Source organism: Xiphias gladius, chromosome 6 (assembly GCF_016859285.1).
Source record: "Xiphias gladius isolate SHS-SW01 ecotype Sanya breed wild chromosome 6, ASM1685928v1, whole genome shotgun sequence".
In the NCBI taxonomy this organism is placed as follows: domain Eukaryota; kingdom Metazoa; phylum Chordata; class Actinopteri; order Istiophoriformes; family Xiphiidae; genus Xiphias; species Xiphias gladius.
In genome coordinates this window covers 16376201-16399762 of record NC_053405.1, presented here as the reverse complement: position 1 = coordinate 16399762, position 23562 = coordinate 16376201, and the positions used below count along the sequence as shown (strand labels likewise).

The window sequence follows — 23562 nt, the reverse complement described above, 5'->3', positions numbered from 1 at the left end:
GCAGAATTAACCATTTCAGAACCATATATATGGTATAATTGGATTATAACTATTAATGTGTAAGCATTAATTTATTGTTGCAGCTGGAAAAGGTGGCGCTCATTTCAAATACTTTATATACTGCTGGGTAGCTTAATCTATAATAAATCATCATGATTTATTAGTTGATTATATTTTGTATTAATAATTTGAACTGGCAAAGAAACTAAAGCTATATGATAAATGTAGTCGAATAAAAAGTAAGTACTTTTATATTTATTTATTATTATTATACTTTATTTAGTCTATCTATCTATGTACAAGTATGTCAAAATTGTATTTAAGTACAGTATTTAAGTAAATGTATGTAGTTAATTTCCATGACAACTGAAAGCTACGTTAAATATTTTTTAGACCTTCAAGGTGTGTGATTTTAACTGGAGTGCCCTCGTCTAAATTCAAATGTAGTCATATCTGTCCTGTTGAAAGTATAAATGTACACAGTATAAAATTGGTCGAAATGGGGCGACACTGTGTGGCCAAGAGCGGTAACGTTACAGTCCTGTGAAAATAAATTCTATAATTTTATAATGCCAATCTTGTTTTTTTTAAGATGCACGAAACAGGGGATGATTTTTATTCTCTGCCTGGTGAGCTCGAGATACTGGTATTTTTTATTAAATTGTTTATGTTTTTATTTATTTATTTATTTAGTATGGCATGTGACGCGGGGGGTGACGACAATCGCATGCGACGGGGTACGGGATAACCCGGGCTGCCACTCTCAGCGATACACCGCCACCACACATCATAGCAGGAAGAGATGGCGACTGAAATTAACCTGTGTGTCATGAAGTTGGCGTTTGTGTTCGTGTTCGTGTCGGTTTCTGCGTTTGTCCCGGCTGGGGCTTCTCCCGAGCGGACGAAGACGGTGGAGTTCAACGTTAAACCGGGAGGAGTGGTGCACACTTTCACCGAGGGGATTGTAAGTGACTGCATCGAGTATCCTCTTTATTTTACACTGTTAGCGTACGTCTTTAAACGCCACCCTATACGTTGCTGTGACCATGCTCAATCTATATGTGTACCGTCCTCGGCACGTTTGAATGTAGTCCAATTCACCGTGTATGTTATTGTACTCGCTCCATTGTTGCTGATTAGGTTATTAAGAGTCTAATAACAGAAGCAAACATATTACGGGTCGTATAGAGTTGTTTCAGTCATTTAACTCTTTTACGTTTGATGTATTTGACATTTATAACCACAAAAGTGGAAAAAAAACTACATTCAGATGTGGTTGCAGCGTGATGACGACACGGCCCGTGAGAGGCTGACACGTCGCTGCCACAGCGGCTCCTCTCATTGGCTAACAGCTCTAATGAATGAGAGCTGCTGTTCTAGTTGAGTTTGAAAGGAAGGATTAATGTGATGCCTGCATTAAGCCTGCGACTAATTACTTGTCTGTTTGTTTTTTACTGTCAATTACTCATTTTTATTTTTTCTATTATTTGTTCATGCATTTCTCAATAAAATACGCTAAATTAATAACAAATGTCAATCACAATAGGCTCTTTTTCACAGCAGACATTTTGACCTGTCATGGCAGAAAAAGCACAAGTGTTACTAATAACATTAGTGTGGCCTCTGGGTAGGGCTGCCAAATATGGTGTAAGCCATTATTATCATATTACCAGTAATAAGGATAGTTTTTTTGATATTGATAGGCGTCCCGATATGGCAAAGGGTTACAAAATCACATATGAAATAATATAAAACTGAAACTGAAAGCAGTACACTGAATTCCCATGAGACTGAACCGTTTACAGTACTGTGCAAAAGTTTTAGGCACTTAAATTAAAGTGGGGATGCCTTTTAAAAATAACACAAGGAAATAGTTTTTATGTATCCATTAACTCCATACAAAGTTCAGTATAGAGAAAAGACGTAAAAAAAAAACGTACATCAAATCAATATTTGGTGTAGCCACCCTTTGCCTTTAAAACAGCACCAATTGTGCAACACTTGTGCACAGTTTTTCAAGGTACAGGGCAGAGCCGAAGGTGACGTCATGTTTTCTTCAACCAACACTCCAAAACCCATTAAATATAAAATTTACAATAATGTATGACCAAGAAAAGCAACAAATTATCACATTTAACAAGCTGGAATCAGAGAATTGGCTTTGTTTTTCACCAGATCTGCTTTGAAAATTACTTTAACGTTTAATCAACAAAATAGTTCCCAGTTATTTTAAATAATCGATTAATCACCTAATTGTTCCAGCTCTAAATGAAATGCAGCCATGTATAATGACATTACTTACAACTGTGATTTTCTTTAGAACATGTTTAAAAAAAAAAAAAAAAGCTGTGAAGGTATTTTTAACAATCAAATCAACACTGACACTCACTCCTGATACCGAGCAGCAATCTGAATTACCCCTCCTGTTCAGGTATAACTGTGTGGCACGAAAAATTAGTAGATTAATGGAAATTGTTATTGAATAGCATGTCAAAGTAATTAATGTAATGTGCGAGTTTAACTATACACTAACTACCTCAATGTTACACTCTTTTCTTACAGAGGGAGTATGAATGCTCATTCACTTATGCTTCACAAGGGGGAACCAATGAGGTGAGTCAGTTTCTCTCTCTCTCTCTCTCACTCTCTCTCTCTATATATGTATATATATAGCCTTTTAATGATTTTAATGATTCATCATATTATTGATTTTTAATTACAGCAGGTTTTAAGCATCAGTGTTCTTCTGTTTTCGTGCCAAATAGCAATGGCTGATGAGTGTGGGCCTGAGTGACGAGGACACACTGTTTTCCTGTTCTGTGTGGAGGTGAGAGACACACACACACACACACACACACACACACTCAGTGCATACAGAGCTGTCTGTAGCCAGACTCATCTTCAGCTCAGTGACCCTGATGTTCAGTGTGACTTCAGTGACAATCTGTCCTATCTGTCTCTGTTTACACTGAGTCGTTTCGTGATTTTAGTTAATTGTGACAGTCACAGGAGATGTACAAAGACAAGTAAACCCCCAAAGTTTCCAACAGCGGGTTTAAAATGTATTCATGCCGGATTTCATAAGTGGATGAATGTACTCATTCCAAATGACTTAAAGTTGATAACAAATATTTCTTTTTCATTTCTGCCAGGCCTCAGGGGAAATCGTACCTGTTTTTCACTCAGTTCAAAGCTGAACTGAAGGGAACCAAAATTGATTATGCCAACGCATATGTAAGTATAAAGAAACACTGTTATACACTGCTATATGCAAATCATGTTTGCTAACCCTGTTCACATGATTTGTCTCAGCAGCCAGTTTGGCCATCAGCAGCTGAATACTTCTGAATACTAACTGCTGCTGAGTTTAATGTTATAAAAAACTGCCAATAATGGCATCTAAAAATTCAATATAGGGATTCAGGCAACCACATACAACATGGCTTGTATATCAGTTAGAATTTGTGTGAGATTGTCATTTTTAAAGAGAGAGCACCATTGTAGATCTCATTCAGTTATATCATAAAACAAGATAAAAATCTAAACTTGACTAAACTTAAACGGCAACAACAGAAACAGAAATCTTGTACATGTGTCTTTGCCTCTTTCTCTGACTAAAACCCCAATTTCAATGCAGGTTCTTTTCGTGAAATACTGGTCTAACCTGTTAACTAGTACGTAGTTTATCTTTAAAAAAAAAATATATATATATATATATATATATATATATAGATATATATATATATATATATATATATATATATATATATATATATATATATATATATATATATATATATATATATATATATATTTTGCACATCCCTAGTCCACAGTTTTGAACTTTTCCCGAAGCCCAATTGCACCATAACCTGCACAGTATAGTTATAATACTGTTAACACATGACCAACTGTCTCATGCATTTTTGCTCCTCAGCCTTTCTCCTACTCCTAGTGATTAGTTGGAGTGGAGCTTATGTTGGACAGTTAAAAAAGCTCACAGGACTTTACTACCTAACAAAGACAAAGTGTAGTAAAGATTTTTTCCTTGATATTACCTCGCTGTCTCAGGCACCCTGTCAGTGTAGAGATTAAAGCTTCTCATTCTGAGCCCAAAGGATTTAAGGGGGGGTAGAATTTAAAGCGTCTGCACAAATCTCAGGAAATCAAGGCAAAATATTGGTGGTGAACATTTTATTCATGGCCTGCAAGTAATAAACCATCCACCTATTCACAAGCAATACAGCACTACTTAATAATATCAGGTTAAGGGCTATAATTCAAAGCTGATTTTTCTGTCCTCCAGTTTCTTAACTTGATGGAAAACAGAAAACAGCTGTCACCATGTTATCTTGGTTTCTGTGACTAAAAAGATCAGTGTCACATGTAATGTCACAATTTGTTGTTGTGCCACTGTGGGCCTCTTTCCAAGATATGCATATGTTAATGCATGTAACATTAATGTAAAAATGGGATTCAGGCGTCACCAAACTCGCCTAGCCAGACCTTTGTGTCGTGAAGTTCACTGAGATCTGGAGAGATTTCAGCACAGCTGCAACTACTTGTTGTTTACATCACTGATTAATGTATTTCTTATTTTTCTGTTAAAGCAATTACTTTAGTGTATAAAATGTCCTTTAAAAATTGGAAAATGTGCATCTCAATTTCCTAAAGCCCAAGTAGACCGCCACTTATTACTAAGAGATATTCAGTTTATGACGATATAAAACAGAGAAAAGCAGCAAAAGCTCACATCTGAGAAGCTGGAACCATGCAGTGTTTCACACTTTTGCTTGATAAATGCCTTAAACGATTAATCAGTTATCAACATTTTTGCAGATTACTAATTAATCGTTTCAGCTCGGAATTTAAGCACAGCTGCCAGTTGGAAATTGGGGCGAGATCTGGCAGTTCTAATACTTTAATCCAAAACATAAACAATAAACAATATGGCTGTGTAACATTAAATGTCACCTCACATCATCATCTGAGAGACTGAGCAGTGACTGTGCTGTAAAGTCCTGAACAGAATTGAATAAAACACACTGTGACTTGAACTTTGGACCCGTCTTAGTCTTTACTACATGTCCCCTCCTCTCATACTTACTGTATGTCACCATGGAAACCCACCATGTGCTCCATACGTCCACATCCCGGCTTGTACCAACTTTGACAAACCAACACAAACAGAGACGGTCAAAGTAATGTAAAGACTTTATTAGTCCAGGAAGTCAAATTCAGAATCGTTGTGTCTTTTCACATAATGTCTGAAGGAAGGTTAATGTCTGGACTCTCTCTGAGCTCAGTCACTTAGCGGAGGTCTGCCGTGTCTGATGTGGTCGTCGTTGAAGTGAAGCACACCTTGACACGCCTCCCTCCCCTTGCAAGGACAGTCCTGACACTCTGTCATTAGTGAGAGCACATGTTTCCTCCTCCTGCTCTGGCTCTGTGCCCTGCAAGTAGAAGGCAAACACACAAAAAAATAACTTCACTAAATGATGGGACAGGAATAACCTCGAGTACACAAACACACGCACCTGCCACCCCCACACAGCCTCTCCTTGACCTTGTTGTCACATTCACCAACTTTCCCAGCCCTTCTGTTGCAAAAAAAAAAAAAAAATGCCGTCTGCTGTGCCGCCTCTCATTCTGTTTCTTTTTCCTCTCATCCCCCTCTTCATCACTGCTGCTGTGTGTGCCTCCAGTCACAGACAGCAGCAGCAGGACAGAGTGACGTGCCTTTGAAACCGGAGGAATTTACAGTAGGAGACTCAACAGGTGAGAAATTGATTATATTTCCAAGTGTTCAATCAAATCCCACTGGATGTCTTGTCAGCCTGCCTCCCTCCCTCTCTCATCACGTTTGTGGGCTCCCTGCTGATTTTCCCTGTAAAGCATATGCTCCATCTGTGAGTGGATTGCCATTTGTCCCTGTAGCGTTCAGTTTCTGCCGAAAATTTCCACTGTGGCTTCAGTACCAGACTGAGATTAGCAACATTTGACAAGTCACACTGGACAGAAATTTACTGTAAACTGCAATTTTCAGCAGATTAGACACAATAGCACAGAGACTTACAGACTCAACAACTCACTAACTACCACAGATTTAATTATAATCCTCTTCTGGAAAACAATTTCACAATTTCAGACTCCTTAACAGTGTTAGGTAAATTGCCATAGAAGTACATCAGTGAACTGGCCTGTAAGTCCGTCACAAACCAAAAGCATGTTCATGTTTAGCAGGCTGCAGATTTTCCACATGAGGGAGCTGTCTAGTCATGGACAGACCAGCTTTTCCACTGACAAACCAGCACCACCTATTGGAAAGAAAAGTAATTTCAGTTTAGACCTGCAGATTAACACACGTCAATGTCGCCACCTGCAGGCAAAGAAAGTAATCGTTGAGGCAATGAGTGTAAAAACTGAAGATTTTTATAGCTGCTGTCATATATTTGTGTGTGTGTGTTTTGTAAAATAACTAATAAAATAAGACACTGGCTTCCAGTCCCTGTTACACATCCATATAGACACACAACTCAGCTTTTGGCTGTAAAACACTAAATTATTTAAAGATTTTGTATTTGTATAATTTATTACTTACTTCCATTTCAATTCATTTGTGACCTGAACTTTACAAAGACATAATTACACCACATAACTCCCCTTATAGCCATAAACTGTTATTTTTACATCTCTGTTTATGTAGTGGTTAAGCAAATGACATACAACAACTTAATTATTGAACTTTAAGAGGAATTGGTAGGCTAGGCCAAGCTAGCTTTTTCCCCTTGCCTCAAGTCTTTATGTGAAGATAGGCTAACCACATCCTGACTCCAGCTCTGTAGTTGAAACAAAGGCACGAGATTGATGTTGATCTTTTCATGTCACTCTCGGAAAAAGAGCAACCAAGTGCAGCTCCCAGAATGCTCAGCTATTCCTTTAACGTTTAAAAGACACGAACATTCGACAGGTGTTGTTGGAATGCTGAAATAATCACCCACCCAGAGCTAACTACTCAGTCCTACTACTAAACAACCGATGTATATGAGTAAGTCTAGTAACACCCACTTTCTATTCAAATACTAATAATTAAGAACTACATACTTGGCCTGTATTGCTAATTTTCTTTTCTTAGCTTTGTATCCCACCCGTTTTCTTTTTCTCTGGACAAATAAAAACGGGTTAAGACTCCTCAACCCTTTTATCCAAAGTTATCTGAAGGACAAAGCGGATACACTATGATACACTGCAGCTCTGCAGTCAGATGAAGCTGGCTGGATTCAGGTGATTTGCATCGCTGACTCTGTGTGTCCTTATTTTTGTAATGATATTGTTTGTGACGTCAATTTACTCTCCTCTCTGACTTTCTAGTGACCCACAACGAAGGAAAGTTCAGCGCCCAACTCTCCAAGCTGACCGCCATCGGACGGACACAACACGATGAGCTGTAATTGGTCGGAAGTCTGACTCAGCTTTGGTCATGTTTTGACCAATCAGAGCAACTTGGTGAGCTCTGAGTCAGGCCTCTGTGTTTCAGTGCAGTAGTCAATGAAGGAAGGATTTGGGAGAGTTCTTCCTAAGTGACAACCAAAACTCTAACTAGGATGATACTGATACTGCCTTTGCAGCACTTTGTGTGCCAGTACATTAATTACCTGGTATTTTCTTACCGCAATGGATTTATGCTACATGGGAATAAAACTTTTTTTTTTTTTTTTTTTTTTTTTTAAACGTAATGTCCTATTTAGAATTCTGCCTTAAGATAAAGTGCTTCCATAGTTGTTTTTTAGTTTCTGAAGGCTCTTAAGATTTACAGAGAATAAATCTGCCCTGATCCACTGGGGACATATGTGAATGTATAGAGGATTGGTGTCTGGGGGTTTGTAGAGTATAGATAACATATTTAGGGTAGAGAGGGATTAATCCATCTTGTGTAATCCTGAGAGGAAAGTGAGTAATCCCCAATATCGTCGTGGCACACGCACAAACAATAAAACATTCCTCAATTTCATTCGGTTCTGAGCTGCGGTTTAGACGACGCCTCTCTCTCTGTCGTCATCTCTCTGTTTATCTTCATCTGTTCCAGATAGCTGAGAGCACCACATTTGATCTCCCCTAAATCACAAATGACTGTTATTTGTGATAAGTTTTTGTTTTCTGCTTGTTTATAGCCAGAAGTGATACTTGTAATAGAGCAGATAGCCTCATCATATGGTATTAAGAGAACAATATACAGTATACAATGAAGATCATGTTTTTGAACACTGTAAGGCATTTTTGGATAAATCTCAAAGAATATAAATGTGAAATAATTGTAAAAACTCTCCAGTTAGAAAATAGAAGAAGGAATGGAGCCTCCAAAGTTCTGAAAGATTTTTCTTTCTTCCTTTTTTTTTTTTTTTTTTTTTTTAAATCTTGAGCGTAGTTTATATGAACCAGAAAGTCTCACTGACCGGTATGTCAACTGAAAAACTCAGACTGTGGAAGAACCAAGAAATCAGGCACACCGTCGATGACTCATTTTATGATGTTTGGGTCCTCAGAGATTTATCAGGTAAGATGTAAATTTTACATGAAGATCTGAGGAACCAAAAGTCATAAAAAAAAAATCATTACACACCTGTAGCTGGCAATGCAACAATGGTCACAAAACCCCGTATTTCTCTTATGTTTAATGGACTCTTCTAGTTTTAGGTTATTTTAGTGAACTTTCAGTGACATTATGTAAAATGTAACCAAAAAGCTATAATATAGTGTGAGCACAGACATTTGGCTCTTGAACCCCTTTTTTTTTTTTTTTTTTTCATCCTACAGTGTCACGTGTGGCTCAGCAAGGATATTGTGCATGTTTCAGAAGTACATCATTATTATAGGTCCCCTTCCTCTCCCTGCTTTCATGTAGCGAGAAGGATTGCCTTTATCTTCCTTACACGGATCCAACCCTCTTAGATCCACACAAGCGTCCAGGGGATGAGTTCTGGGGATTGATTTCAGATTTGAGGATTGTGCTGATTTGACTCTGTGGTCGAATTACTTTCTAAGGTTCCTACCTTGTTTGGTCTTGGTTTTGTTTCTCTCGTCTGTCTAGAGGTGATCCTCTGGAGTTCAGTAAATGTTCAGCAGGGATGTTTTTGTGTCCCTTTTCTCACCGTCGAGGCTCCCTCCGGGGTCACAACAGGAAATAACCATGTCCAGATCCTGACCCGGAATGAAAAGAACACGCTAGATGTTACTTATTTTTTACTTTTTTTCTTTTTCTACTTGATTGTTCTGATTCATGATGAAATGTGATGGGTGTTTCAATAAAGACATGCTGTCACTGTTCTGGAGATAAGTCCGGGGTTTTTGTCTTGTTATGTCAGTCAAGATCTGATTGAACCACCCACAGTCTCGTTAAAGGGTAAACATGAAAAGAGAAGAGAAATGGCTCCAGTGAAGATGCATTAAATATTCTGAGCACTGTCAGAGCCGGGCCAAAGCGAACATGGCAGAGACCATTTTTATGCCTCTGCCATATCTTTCCAAAATAACTGTAGTTTTAGTACCAGCACTAATATATTCCTAATTTAAACTGTGCAGCATAGGAAAAAGACAGTTTCTCATCATACAAATGAGACTTCATATGAAAATTTATATTAAAATAAGTATTATAATGAATTATCTTTAAATTCTTCATAATGTTCATAACGCATGCTGTAAGCGTACTCAATTAACATATATTGTCCTAGGATAAATGTTTGCATGAGATAAAGCGCTTCCATTGTTTCTTCTTAATTTCTGGGGGAGAAAGGCTTTGCGGGGAGGATCTACTAAATCCAGAGGTACATATGGGAATGTATAGAGATCTTTGTGGGCTTATGGAGATATAGAGTCAGGAGGGATTTATTCATTTTATGTTAAGCCAAGAGAAAATCAGTATTCTTGATTGTCCTCAAACTGGCATCAGTGGTTTAAAGTTTATGATTCAACAACTACATGCAATTTAGCACTGTTGTAATGTAAAATAGAGCCATGACTGTGACTATAATGCTTCTGAATTTCATCCAGAAAAAAATCTGTGTAGTAGCACTTGGACAGAGCTGAGTTTCATCAAGATTGCAACAAGCTGCGCCAAAAAACGCCCTGAGAGTCTCCCACTTGTAATTAAAGCATCTTCTAGCAAAGCTGCGACTACCTCAGACTCTCTTTTCCAGTTTTGTGGCCTTGTGGAAAAAACCTGACACTTTGTTCTCAAGATGTTCGATGATTGATAAGTCTTTGTAGCAAAATGGCTCTTTGTTTACAGTTCAGCTATCAGTTCAGTCTGTCTCCCCAAGACTCAGAGCTGCCTCTCTGCTCGCATCCAAACCCTTAACACATATCACTACTGTTTACCATCTGCTACCAGTTGTTTACTTTCAATTTTTCCCCCCACAGTACGACCATTAGGAAAATTTATACACTCGATGCTGCAGAGCACAGACTTAAATTACTATGGCGTGCATTAAAGACCTTTGATCAGAAACATTTTTAGCCATGCTAGCGGCGTATAGCTGGTCGGTTCACCACTTTGGTCCAGACTGAAGTAGCTAACAACTATTAAATGGATTTCCATTAAATTTTCTACAAACATTCATGGTGCCCATAGGACAAGTCCTAGTTACTTTGGTGATTCCCTGACTTTTCATGTTGTATAATGGTTCCTAACATTTTTTAAGCTTAGGAAGTCTGGAAAAATATGCGTAACTTTGTCTGGCATTAAAACGTTTTCTTTATGGCTTTCCTTTTCTTTTCATCATCTCACAACCCCTCAAATTTATCTTGTGACCCGCCATCATCAGGTTAAAATTTCACTTGGCCCACTATTTTGCTCCTTCATAAAATACCTGCTAAACTAACAACATTCCCATCAGCCGCAGCTGTACTTTGTGTTTATTGCTTAAACCTGCTTAACATCAGCACGTTAGCGTGATAATGTTAGCATTTAGCTCAGACCTCTTTGCCTAAGTTCAGCCTTACTAAGCCATCAGCATGGCTGTAGACTCTCAGTCTTATTCAAGTAAGTGATATACTATAATTTTCTGAATGTCAATAAACCCCATGAAAAGACCAAAACAATGAATTATTCTTTTTGTGTATGTGTTCTTGTCCAATACTGATACAGCTCATTCCTTTTTGCCATAGACCTCCATTGCTTTCTAAAAGCTATTAAAAACACATCAGTGCCACATTGTTGCACTAGGTGACATGTTGCTTCATTTCAAAGATGAGCACTGTGATTTATTTTGAGTCAATACCACATACACCATCCTGCTGCCAGAAATACTCACAAGAGTGTCGAATGTGTATTAATCCACTGTTGACAATAGTCCCAACAAATGCACTATTTACTCGTGTTTGAGTAACGTTTGCTAAAAACTACAGTGGGGAGCTGTTTTAAGAAATCACTGAGTTTCTTTTTAAGAATAAAACTATATATTTATGGGTATTTCTTTTAAAGATTTACTTCTTCAGTAAGAACAAATGGGCTTGAGACTGAGTGCCACGGACAAGGGTAGCAAAGTCAGAAAGTAATGAGAGACGGACAAACACATTGTTGGTTTTAGTCTTTTCACTTGATTCATTTACAACTAGAAACATATGGAATGACACTTGTTTTATCCTTAAAAGAAAGAGACAAATGAAGGCATTTAGATGCACTTCAGTAACATTTAAGAGAGAACGACATCAGATGTCTTGAATGAATGGATGATTTGCTGTGCTGTATTTATGCTATCCATCTGACCAGCATCCAGTGTCTTTTTTTCTCTCTTTACTCTCTCACACACCTGCCCCCCATTTCTCTCTCTTTGCATCTGCTGACATTTGGCGGGGAACAGATGGAGATTGTCGCCGGGTCGGTCAAGCCAGAGGCAGCAAAAGAGATGGGATTTTTGTAACACCAGGGGCCCGGTGAAGGGTACAACGCATGGCCAGCTGCCCCCTGTCTCCCCTGGCACGCACCACAAGACGGCTGGTGACCCAGTCAGCACAGAGCCACTCGGGCTGTTCACTTCTTATCTGGCCTTGCTAAGTTTCTCAAAATTTGAGACCTTTTCTACCTCCAGATCTATCATAGATCTTTTCTGCCCCGCGTGTACCTTTCACACTGCTGAACCAGAGTAGCCTGAGCTGCGGTGAGTTCTTGTCATACCGTCACGACTCCTGACAGCAATTATCTGACCTAGACAATACTGATACTTGTGAGTGGAAGTGTCTGGTTGCATGTGTTGAAGTGCACAAAAGTAAACAGTTCTTACTTTGTCTTGTCATCTTACAATAATTGCAATTTCTCTCATATTTCTGTCTAATTAGACCTTCTCCTTTACCCTTTAACAGTACAATCTGGGGTAGTCTGAGGCGTGGACTGAAAAGTGAGCATCTGTATACAGGCTCTTGTTTCCAGAGCAGTAACTTGGACAGATGTTATGATGCCCGGTATATGTTCGGCGCATATACTCAAGAGATTTGTCTAGAAGGAGAGAGGGAAGAGGACCTCAGCGGAGCCAAGCTGTTGCTCCTGACATACTCACCCCAAGTTGTGTCAAAATCCTGTTACCTTGGAAACGGTCTCAGGTCAACTTGGCGAGCCTTAAATCACTCTCCACTTTTGCGGACTCGTGGCTGGTGCTCTGAATGTGGCTCTGTTCAATCAGCCTTCCCCTCCTGTCGCGTTGTCTCACACAGTGGTTGAGAGCAGCCTTCTTTTCTCTGGATACGGAGGAGCTTTGCGGGGCTCCTTCACTTTCTTTGTGTGTTCAAAGAGTCTGTGGTGGGGGTAAGGTGGAGGTTTTCGACCTCGGCGGCCTTGTGCTATCGGTGGCTTAGCTATGGCTGCAGAGGCAGTGCACACCTGTGAAGCCGTGTGCACAGGCCCCGCTGAGGATGCTCGCCTGTCTCTGTCAGTGTTGGACACAGTTTGAGTTTCTGAGGCTGTGGGTGGGTACCTGGCAGATGGAGGCTGAGTCGATGATGGAGAGAGCTGGCCAGCAGATAGGTGGTCGCTTTGTGGGGTTTTATAAGACCATACTTTGGTCTCGATGACAACAGACGGGCTAAGGGCGGGGGGTGGGTGAGGCTTTGGCGACAGAGGGGAGGTAGGGGAGACAGGGCTGACTCTGATGGAGGAGGAGGGACCAGGGGAGTTAGGCTGTGAAACGGGGCTGTTGGGGGGATGGAGGTTTACTGTTAGAGGGGAGAGAGGAGTGGGAGGCCGAACAGGGATCCTTCTTTGGAGAGGCAGTGTAAGGTCATGGGAGGTCAGGTTTTGAAATTGAGGGGGACTAGATAAAGGGAGATTATTGTTGTACGGCAGCGGCCCGCCTTGTCTGGGAGAAGACCCAAGACTACAGGTGAACTGAAGTGTTCGACTCCTCTCTGATGAAACCACAGAGGACACCTTGCACAGCTGCACACTTGCTGGAGATGGGTTCCTGCTATGAGGATCTCTCCGGAGGGTGCCAGATGAGTCTGTGGTTCCTGGCTGGTCTTCAGGCTCTGAGGGCCTCTGTTGGGTGCTGCCTAACGTCACACTGCTTGAGCTGGAACCTGAACTGGAGCGATTGTCGCTGGAAGGTTTGGCACTGTGTCCTTCTCTAGTCCCATGATGCTCCTCCTCATTCAGATCAATGGACGAGGTTAGATAGTCAATCTGCTGCACCACCTATAACATACAAACAATAACGGATAAATAAACACAGCATGATGATGAATAAAAAGGCTGTTAAATGGAAATGGGAACGCCCCACTGATTTTACACATGAAGATCATTTTACGTCTCATGAGGAGTACTACTTAGCATGTGAAAACAGTTTAACGTTCTCTGTGGCTCTGGAGGGAGCTTTTCTAGTCCGAGTTCTGCTTTGCAAACTGGAGGTGTGGAATGTGAATGATGTGGGTGTTTACCGGGCAGGGAGGGTTTAATCATTGAGTTGCTTTATGGGAAACGTAAGATCCAGCATTCTTGGAGCATGACCCATACTAGAGACTAAATGTCAGGATATCTAGACATCTGCCGCTTTGATTTTGAGCATTTTGTTTTTAATCTGTCTTTTGTGAGTCCCCCAACTTTATGAAAGTGCAAAATCACTGGAGTACCCCTTCAATTTTACTGAAAATTATGTTTTTTTTCAATGTTGTTTAATTTCAATGTTGTTTAATCTTTGTTTTTCAATTAATAGTCAATCCAGTGTAAGAAAAACATTGGTGACAATTTCCCAGAGCTCAAGGTGAGGTTTTCAAATGTCTTGTTTTGTCCAGCGAACATTCCAATCTCAAAGATATTCAATCTACAGTCATGCTAAAATATAAAAAACACAAATTTTCCCATTTGAGACGCTGGAACCAGAGATTATTTGGCATTTGTACATGAAAAATGATTCACATGATAATGAAATTTTCTGATGGTTAACTTTCAGTTCATTGTGCAGCACTGTATTATTAATCTAAAGAGTTTTCTTTAAATTGTAGACGTAAAGGAACTAGCGCTGTAGCCTCTGGATTGCAATGATAATATTAAATGATAAAGTTTTGGTAATTAATTTTTCTGCATCAGGCTCCATTTATAATTTACAGCATTTTAGCAGTGGGCTCTCTCATCAGATGTATAGTTCTAATCTGTTAGTATGTCCAATGAGCTTGTACCACTTAGTACAAAAATGTTTAACTCAGCCTAGAAAGGATGAGATTACCATTCTGGGAAACATGTAAACTAAGTTTAGGTGTGATTCCCTTCTAATACCTCTCACTGGATAGCGAAAAGCCCACTATTTAATATATATACACAGGTATACATGTCTAGATGCATTTATTTAAATGAGTGCAGCGCATGAGTGTTTGCATAACACACATACGCAGACAAATTCTTGGTACAAACACAAACAGACACACACACACACACACACACACACACAGACACACACACACACATGTAAAATGACAAAAGCTGGGGAGATTGGAGAAAATTACACTGGGGAAAATGTTTGACCTATCTCTCCACCTGCTCTATGTGCACAGATAAATCCTCGGCCCCTGCTGGAACAGATGAATTACTGTTTTGTTCTCTATGTTCAGCAACATCCTTGCTGATGTCAAAAGATGACCTGGTTTATCTCTTTTTTTTTTTTTTTTTTTTAAATGCTGTAGCTTTTGGGCGAGGCATTTCATAGTACTTTGAAGTACAGCGTCTATATGCGCATCAAGTGACTCTGGGCAGGTGCTGCTTGTTAATGTCAGGAATCAGAGGAGATAAAAGAGCAGAAGACCCTTGTTTTATTCTGCTGCTCTCAAGAGTGTTTATTAAAAACAGTGTGTTTTTTGACCCCTCAGGTCTTCGCAAATACTGCTGATGAGTGCTGTGGGATGTTTTTTTCGTAACGCTCAGTCATTTTAGTTTCATTTAACTCTTTCAGTTTAAAGCCGTTGTTGTTTTCTTCAAAGTTCTGAGTCGTAATGCAGTTAGTTAAGTTTTTGATCTGCCAAAATGCCTTGGCTGTTACAACTGGAGGTAACAATACAGGCAGGGAGGGCCCAAATGCAGAAACACACATAGGCAGGTCCAGTGAAGGAACTTCAATTGATGAACTGAAGAAAACCAAGCTTACAGACATATGGGCATATGGGCATATGGGCATATGGGCATATGGGCATATGGGCATATGGGCATATGGGCATATGGGCATATGGGCATATGGGCATATGGGCATATGGGCATATGGGCATATGGGCATATGGGCAAACACACTGGTCCATAAGCAGACAATCTAGCAAGGAATTGGTGGAAATGGCTTGTTTAAGTACTGGCTGGGAAAATGAGGAAACTGGGAACAGGTGTATGAGTGGGCAGGGCAGCTCAGGTGATTGCGAATAGGAGACAGGTGAGAAGGTGGATCTGGCAGTCAGGTGACTGGGATAGGATAGAAAAGTCTGAGGAAATCTGGTGGGCCGATGGAGAGTGGCAGGAGACAGAAGCCAAAGTAAAAAGGGTAGGGAACAGAATAGTAAGAGAAGGGCTTGTAAGTCCAGGGGAGGGAAGAAGAGAGCCCTGAGATGAATCATGAAATCAGCAGAAGATCACCATTGCATTCATGTGTGAGCTTTTTTTTTTTTTGTGAGGGTTTTTTCTCTTGCTGTATGAGAGAGAGGTCTTTAATGTTGCTGTAATATTGGTGTAGTCTCTGTCTAATGCTTTATAGGCTCACTCAAATTCCTGTTTATAATAGCAATTGATTATTAAAAAAAGCTGAGGGTTGCTGCACATGCAACAGAATGATAAAACAGAGCTTTGAAATAAATGTGCGACCAAAGTCTTCTCTGGTGCCTTATCTGCCTTTGATCTGTCATCGCTGTTGTGAAAATTTGGGACTTTCTGTCACAGTGCCTGCTTGCTCCCCCTTCTCCTTCTCCCCTTTTTGTGTAGCCTATATGCTCTTTCATCAGTGTTATCATTAATTCTGTCACACAAAGCCTCACAGCCAGGAAGATGAGGTTAGTACCTTGGATTTAGCTGTGACTGCACAGATGCAGATCAAATGCCAAGAGGCGAGATTGTTGTCACTTTTACTGGATGAGGACTACAAGGCAGAGATACTCAGATGTGAATGGATTCTAAAAAGCATCAGACCCTATCCAGCTGTGCCTGGAGCAGCATCTGTCCGTAAGGAGGGAGAGTGGAGGAAGAAATGAGAGGGGAGGTTAGAGGAGGAAAGACAGGAAGAGAGATACAGAGAGGAGGGCTTTGCCTAATGTCACACAGCATCATCTCAGCAATCTCTGAAAGCATCAGGCAAATGGAGCATAACCATTGTCTCATTCACCTCTATGAAAATGTACACATGAATTGAGCTTGAGAGCTATATATGTTTGGAGACAGATCACAAAGGAGAATTGGAAAAAACAGTTTGCAGACTGTGTTGGATTCAGGCAACCCTGCTGCTGACTTTTTAATGTATGTTAAATTCTGCTGAGGACGTGCATTTGTAGCCTGCATTGTTATTTCTAAGAGTACAAACCCTCCAGGTTTTTTAGCATAAGCACAAACATTTCTTGCATGAGGAAAATGTCTGAATTAGAGGATGCAGTAACATCTCTGTATTCTGAGCTGATTTGTTTTTGTTTTTTCTCATCAGTCCTGGAGAGAAATGTGATGATTCACAAGGTGACTTGGTCGAATATGAGACACTATAGATTTTGTCTTTTTGTGTCTTTCTCTTGTGTCTTTCTTATGAGCTCTGTGGAATCAATAAAAATCTGTCACCTTACCTCTTTCATTTCCTGGTGAACGTCCCTCAACGCTGTAAGAACCTGCTCCAGGTTGTCCACCACCCGTTTAATCTGGTTTCGAACCAGCTTCTTGCTGCAGCCTGCTTCCTTCCTCTGTGACTCCCCTTTACTGTTTGGACTCTGCTGGACCCATGTCTGGTTCTGGTCCAGGACTGCAATGCGCTCCGAGCTTGGTCTCGGTTCCCTGGGGCGTTTTGGAGCTGTGGTACAGCCAGGGCCTCCCTGAGGAACCTCAGTGGAGAAGATGACTCCATTGAGGGGCCCATTGAAACCCTCCACAGGTGGTTCCCTCAGCGCTGTCAGGTCTCTCTGGCTCTGCGAGTTCCTGCTCTGTTGTTTGATGTAGCTGAAGCTGGAACTGAACCCATGCTGCCTCTCTATTAGTCCTTTGGTGTCTGAGCTGATCCAGCTGGATGAGTGGAGGTCTCTCTGGCAGTAGGTGGTATGGCTGGTATAGTCCCACACCTTCCCCCTCCTGTCCTCCATGCACACCACAACAGGCACCTTACAGTTTGTCTCCTCAGCGAGCTGTGCAGGAGCAGGAGGCGGTCCCACTAGTGGTCCATATTTCCTCACTAAAGTGCTAGTCCTGTCATTCTGTGAGTGAAGGAGGCTCAGTTGGCTGCTGTGGTTCCTAACAAGAGTGTGGTTGTCCTGGGCAGAGGTGGAACTGTTGGCAAGACCCTGCAGCCCGTCCCCTGTGCTGATCTGTGTGTTGGGGTCTGGGTCTGACTCTGTAGACTTGTCCTCCTCCTGCTTCCCCAGACTCCCTTGCAGGATGTGGGGCCCCCTCAGCACCACCGGCAGCATCCTTGCCATCCCCACGCCATTACTCCGAAGGTCACCCCTCTTCACACGGTTCTTTCCCTGGACGGAGAAGAACCCAATCCCTTTCGATCTCTCCACCGGGGTCACGTTGTTGCGGGCCTCGGAGTTGGATTTGTACGGTCTGTTGAGCCCCACCTCACTGCTGTGGTGGGACTTCAGACTATTGCGCAGCCACGGGATGAAGTGGGGGGTGTGGGGCTTGAAGCCTTTCTGCTCCCCAGGCGCTGGAACCCTGCTGTCAGAGAACATGGTGATGGATGATGCCCAGCCGCCTCACAGAAAGACGAAGAAGCAGAAGAGGCACAGGAGGCCTCCTGAAACACAGAGCTTCTTCCTCTTTTTCCATGAATCTCCTCCTACTTTTGCCATTAACATGGACTCTATCCGCTCTGTCTTTAGTCTCTTTTCTCCTTCCCTCTCCCTCTCCTACTCTTTCTCCAAAACTTTTATCTGCTTTCTCCCTCCTCAGCTCAGATCCCACCCACCCACTCCCCTTTTCCTGCTGAAGCCTGTTTCTGATTTTATCGCCCTGCCTTTTTCCCCTCTTCTTTTCCCTCCGTTTCTGCTTCTCCTCCCACTATCCTCTGCTCTTGAGCCCCTCACCCCCCCATTGGGTAGGCCTTGGAGGTGCAGAGGGCTTCTCTCTTTCCGTCTTCTCTCGCTGCCTGCCTGCGTCTCACTGGCTCAGTAGCAGCGGAGGCTTCCTGTCTCTACATCTATCTCTCTCCCTGTCTCTCTCTCCCCCCCGCACTGCGCTGCACTGCCTCCCATCCTCGCTCTTTCTTCCTCCCACTCCCTCTCACTGCTCTAACTCCCTCTCTTTCCCTCTTCTCTCCCCATCTCTGTCTCTTCTCCCTGTTACTTTCTGCTCTCATCTGAAAACCCCTTATCGCCTCTGTCTTTGCAACTCTCTTCTCTTTCGCTCCCCTCTCTGTCACTCTCTTTCTCCCCCTTTACCCCCACATCGCATTTGCCAGTGAGAGCAGCTGAACTTCAATCAAGACGCCAGTATTTTTAATTCCCCTTTAGCCGGCGTATACCCACGTGATTCCCCCTGCCACTGTTCTCATCTGATTACTCCTTCCCCAGCTCAGCCCTTCACAATTTAATGCTGCTTACGATACCGGAGGGGGGGTTAAAGGAGTAGGGGAGGATGGCAGCAGGAAGGGATGGAGGAGGAATAGTAGGCGGACATAGGGGCACATAATTACGACCTACAAGATCAGAGATCAGCACTAGTTTGACAGAAACTATAAGCTGCCCGGCCACAAACAACAGCCTGCCTGTTGCAAGGCTCTCCCTAGTTTACTGTAACTGTCAGCAAATAGTGTCATGTTACGTCCCAGTTGTTTTCTTGTTTTATTTTCTGCCGCATATCCAACTTCCATTTGTTCTCATTATGCAAAGACAGCTGCTATATTTGGGTTTCTCATTCAAATTTGGATTAGATATTTTGTGTCTGACAAGCCCAAAGATGCCTCCTAGGTGCCTCTTCATTCAACTGCGGCTGCATGGATGAGTCTCTCCCTCTCTGGCAGCATCTGAAATGAAAAGACAGCAGCAGAGCCACACAAAAGCCCCGACAGTTTGCTGTCACTCAGCAGTGAGCTTGGCAATCTATTCCTCTGGTAGTGCCCCGTAGAAAAATGACTTAATTCACTGACATATTCGACTATACAGGTATGTGGGGGCAGTGAAAGCAGACATATTGCTGGTGAACTGTAATCTGCAGGCTAAGAAGATCCCAGCATGCTGCCAGCCTGTAATGACCAGTAGTCTGGATAAAAAAAACAACAAAAAAACAAAGAGTGGAAGTAATAAAGCAGCCGCTATTAATCCTTAAGAGCTCCTTTTTCCTCACGACATACTGGTGCACGCAATTGAAGTCTGTTTCTATGTAATAGTGGGAGGATGCTTTTGTATTTAAAGATGTAACTCTGACTGTGCTGTATATCTATACGTCTCTGTGCGTTAATGTTTAACAGGCTTTACAGACTTAGAATTTAGAACACAATTTCACTTTGAAATAATCGTTAATCATTCAAGTTCATTCGAAGAGAACAGTCTCATGCTCGAAATAATTCAAAGTGCCGAACAGAGTGATAAAAAATCAATAAGATTAAAGCATAGCTATACACACACATACAGTATACACACCTAAAAGGCTCAATGGAAGCTAAAATAAACAGATATCTCTCCATGTATCTTCAAATGTGGCGATTTTGATTTTTTTTAGATAAACTGAAGGATTAAGTGTTACTGTATGTGTTGATAAAATTCTTCTGTTTCTTAAGTAAATAAATAAACCCACTGAACCCATTTAAAGATACATGGTTTTCTCAGGACAGCGATGAAATGATCCTTGTTAACTTTCTCGTACAATATGAGGTCAAAGTAGTCAGAGTAACAGAAAACTTGAAAATTGCAAATTTAGTTTAGCTGAATGTGTTTTTGTTTCTGTTTCTGTGTGCATGTGTGTGTGTGTATCAAAGACCGAGAATTCAAGTCTTTTAAAAGTCTCAGTTTTCGTCCAATCAGCCACCCACTTTGTGAAGTCCATAAATAGCATTTCAGCGAAACATACAATCATTTCTTATTTTAAAGTCGATTTGGAATAATATGTAGCTGTCACAGTTGCTGTCCTTTTAAAGCTGGCTGGGCAGCCTCTCGACTCTGATTGCCTTTACTCCATCCATTATATTAATGTGCTGAAAGTGTGTGTGAGTGATTGAGGGACAAATGAAAAAAAAAAAAAAAACAGACAGGGAGGGGTCTCCTTTTCGGTGTTTCTTACATGTCCACTCCTCATGATGACGCTGCTTTTCAAATAGGAGGCCTCTTTGTCACCATCATGTAGTTTTCACTATACAATAAGTGAAGCAGTCAGGTGCAGGCGGAAATACAGGCGGCGCATACTGTATGGCCTCCTTGTAACCTTGTCCACTGCCTCCTGTAGCGCTCCCTCGCTTGTTTTGAGATGTGTAGCTGCCCGTTGAGAGGCAGCAGAGCACGTGTGCCGGGACGCTTCAGTTGTGTGCATGTGTGTAACATGCTGAACTTTACTGCCAGTGCAGACACAGTTTCCTGGTTGAATTTCTTCGAGCAGACACAGACAGAATGAGAGGGAGAGAGAGAGAGAGAACCTCACACCAGTGAACACCTTACATAACTTGAACTAGATGTAAAAGGAGTGCTTTGAAAGGCAAAAGGCCACATTTCTGTCTAAATTTCCTGTGCAAAATGGCTTTTAGTCACAGTGTGAATGCCTCAGGGCACTTTGGGAACTTTCTGTGTCCACCACCAGCAGAAATGTGTAGTTTGGGAGGGATTATATGTGTTGACACGATTGTATATGACACTGTATTAACACAAAGTGAAAAAGAGAAGTTTCCTGAGAACACAATGTTCTTTTTTTGTGGTATCAAATATGGAAGTGAGCAGATGCTATCTTCCCTGACGTGTCCAGTGTCATGCTGGTGATAATCCTCAGGGCTTCGCCAGTGAGTTCTGTGCATTTGTGTGCGTACGGCGCTGTCTTTCCCGGCCTCTCATGTATATTTTTGCGTTGTTTGCTTTTGGATTCCCCTCCGCCGCGCTTTTCATCCTTGAACAACATGTCAGTCAGCTGCTCTCTGAGGACTACAACGAGTGAGGAAGAGAGAGAGACGTGGGGACACCAAGAAAGAGCAAAAGAGAGACAGAGAAAAGGGGAGGAAGAGAGGGTAAAAAAAAGAGTTTTGAAAGACTTCTAACTTCGTAGCTGACTGTCATAGCTGTGCTTGCCAGAGGGGAGAGCACCTTTAAGCATACCGGATGAGGAACAATGTGGAGGGGCCACAAAGGCAAAGTAGTACATAATAAGCAGCTACTCTGCTCTGCCAGCTAACCTACATGAGATGGGTGTTGAGAAAAGAAACTGTAAGCGCTCAAAAGGTCAGCAAAGGCCCTGTGTAAAAGACTCTACTGCTTTGAGACTCTGCTTTAATACAGTGCAGACACTGTAAGGAGATGTAGAAAATATGGACAGCGCTGATAGATTGGGATGTCAGCCTCAATGCATGGATTTCCATAGAAACGAGGAGCAAAGACAGACAACGTGTTGACTAAATCAAAACGTGACAAAATGTTTTACATACTGTACGTAACCTCAGTTACATTCAGACAGTCATTCACTCGTTTCTGCTTCAGATATCTGCTGCTGAGGATATAAATCCACCTCTCATATATGCTGCCGCATAAATCAACAAATATATATATTTATGTTTTTTTCTCTGCTGGATTAGTTTCAAAAGTAAAATAAAGATATCATCATAAAAATAGCTGCATAATTTTGCAGTTTCTTCTTTAATGCCACTCATCTTTTGACAGTAATCCCAGTACTGTCTGACTCAAGAGGCCTAAAAGGCATTTTCACTGGCATCCATGATGAGGAAAATCTAGAAAAATGACTGTGTGATGTTGTGTGAGTGCAGAGCATTGCCTGCTATTTGAACACAATGCCCTGTGGTTTGTTTTGTTGCACCACCCAGAACTCAAACATTAGGGTGTTTGTGCCCGTACTGATAGGCAGCCAGACTTTGCAGTGTTATGCCAAAGCTAACTGCCTGTATCCTTGCAGGGATGGACCGTGAAAATCAAGCTTGGTTTGTCCTTTCTAGCAGGGTTGTACTTGTGTACACAGCCGAGCAAGAGAATCATCTCTGTCACATTTGATACCGGAGAAAAGCATGCCACAAGGGCTTCGCTCAGCTTTGTTTGGTTCAGGTTTAGGAGTCCGTACCATAAATCATAACTCAATAATCTGTGCTTGAGTTCGAGTGGAAAGAGTAATGGGTCCTCTGCACACTTCATCTCTTCAGCTCCCGCCTTCTTAGGATGCAGGACAGCTCCTTTGTAGTCACTTCATTATGTAGAAATGATAATTATGCCCCAGTGGAAGCTAGCTTCACCAAAATGTATTAGAGCCCTCATTCCCATCCACTGATAATCAAGTCGTGACTGTCATTTTGAAATTTTAATTTACTGAAAGTGTTTGAGTGAGACACAGACAGAGAGGAAAGTAATCAAAAATAAAAAAACTCAACTTTTACCCCCCCCCCAAAAAAAAACTTTTATCAGTTACACAACTATAGAAGACAGACACAAATGAATCATTGAAGTTGATGCCAGGATGTTTTTACTTTATTTTACATCAGTTATGTCAAATAAGGAGAGGACGAAGTACATAGAGAGAAAACAAGACATGACTGAGCTTTACTCACATCTCAGTTTAGTCATAACTCTGTGAACTCGAGGGTACATTCACTGAAAACAAAAAAAAAATGCATGTGGAGATAATGACCATTAGAGGATAATTGGGCACTTGGTACTGCAATAGCCTTTCAAGTGTGCTGCAGGGAGGATCTGCAGACGTGCTACAGGCCAAATTATCATTCC

The 23562-nt window shown here is 41.5% G+C and overlaps 2 protein-coding genes across 2 annotated transcripts; one reads left to right on the top strand and one right to left on the bottom strand.

The window, feature by feature from the left end:
• Window positions 1-723: 723 nt before the first annotated feature.
• mydgf (myeloid-derived growth factor) lies at window positions 724-9051 on the top strand. The gene is made up of 6 exons (XM_040128698.1): window positions 724-964; window positions 2563-2613; window positions 2766-2827; window positions 3153-3234; window positions 5706-5778; window positions 7372-9051. The coding sequence occupies exons 1-6, from the start codon at window positions 803-805 to the stop codon at window positions 7449-7451; spliced, it is 510 nt and encodes a 169-aa protein (XP_039984632.1). The 5' UTR covers window positions 724-802; the 3' UTR covers window positions 7452-9051.
• On the bottom strand, window positions 5197-18594 carry LOC120790816 (protein enabled homolog). Its single transcript, XM_040128697.1, has 4 exons — window positions 17278-18594; window positions 12552-13681; window positions 9051-9198; window positions 5197-5453 (listed from the first exon to the last, which is right to left on the bottom strand). The coding sequence occupies exons 1-2, from the start codon at window positions 18373-18375 to the stop codon at window positions 12698-12700; spliced, it is 2082 nt and encodes a 693-aa protein (XP_039984631.1). The 5' UTR covers window positions 18376-18594; the 3' UTR covers window positions 5197-5453; window positions 9051-9198; window positions 12552-12697.
• Window positions 18595-23562: the final 4968 nt, after the last annotated feature.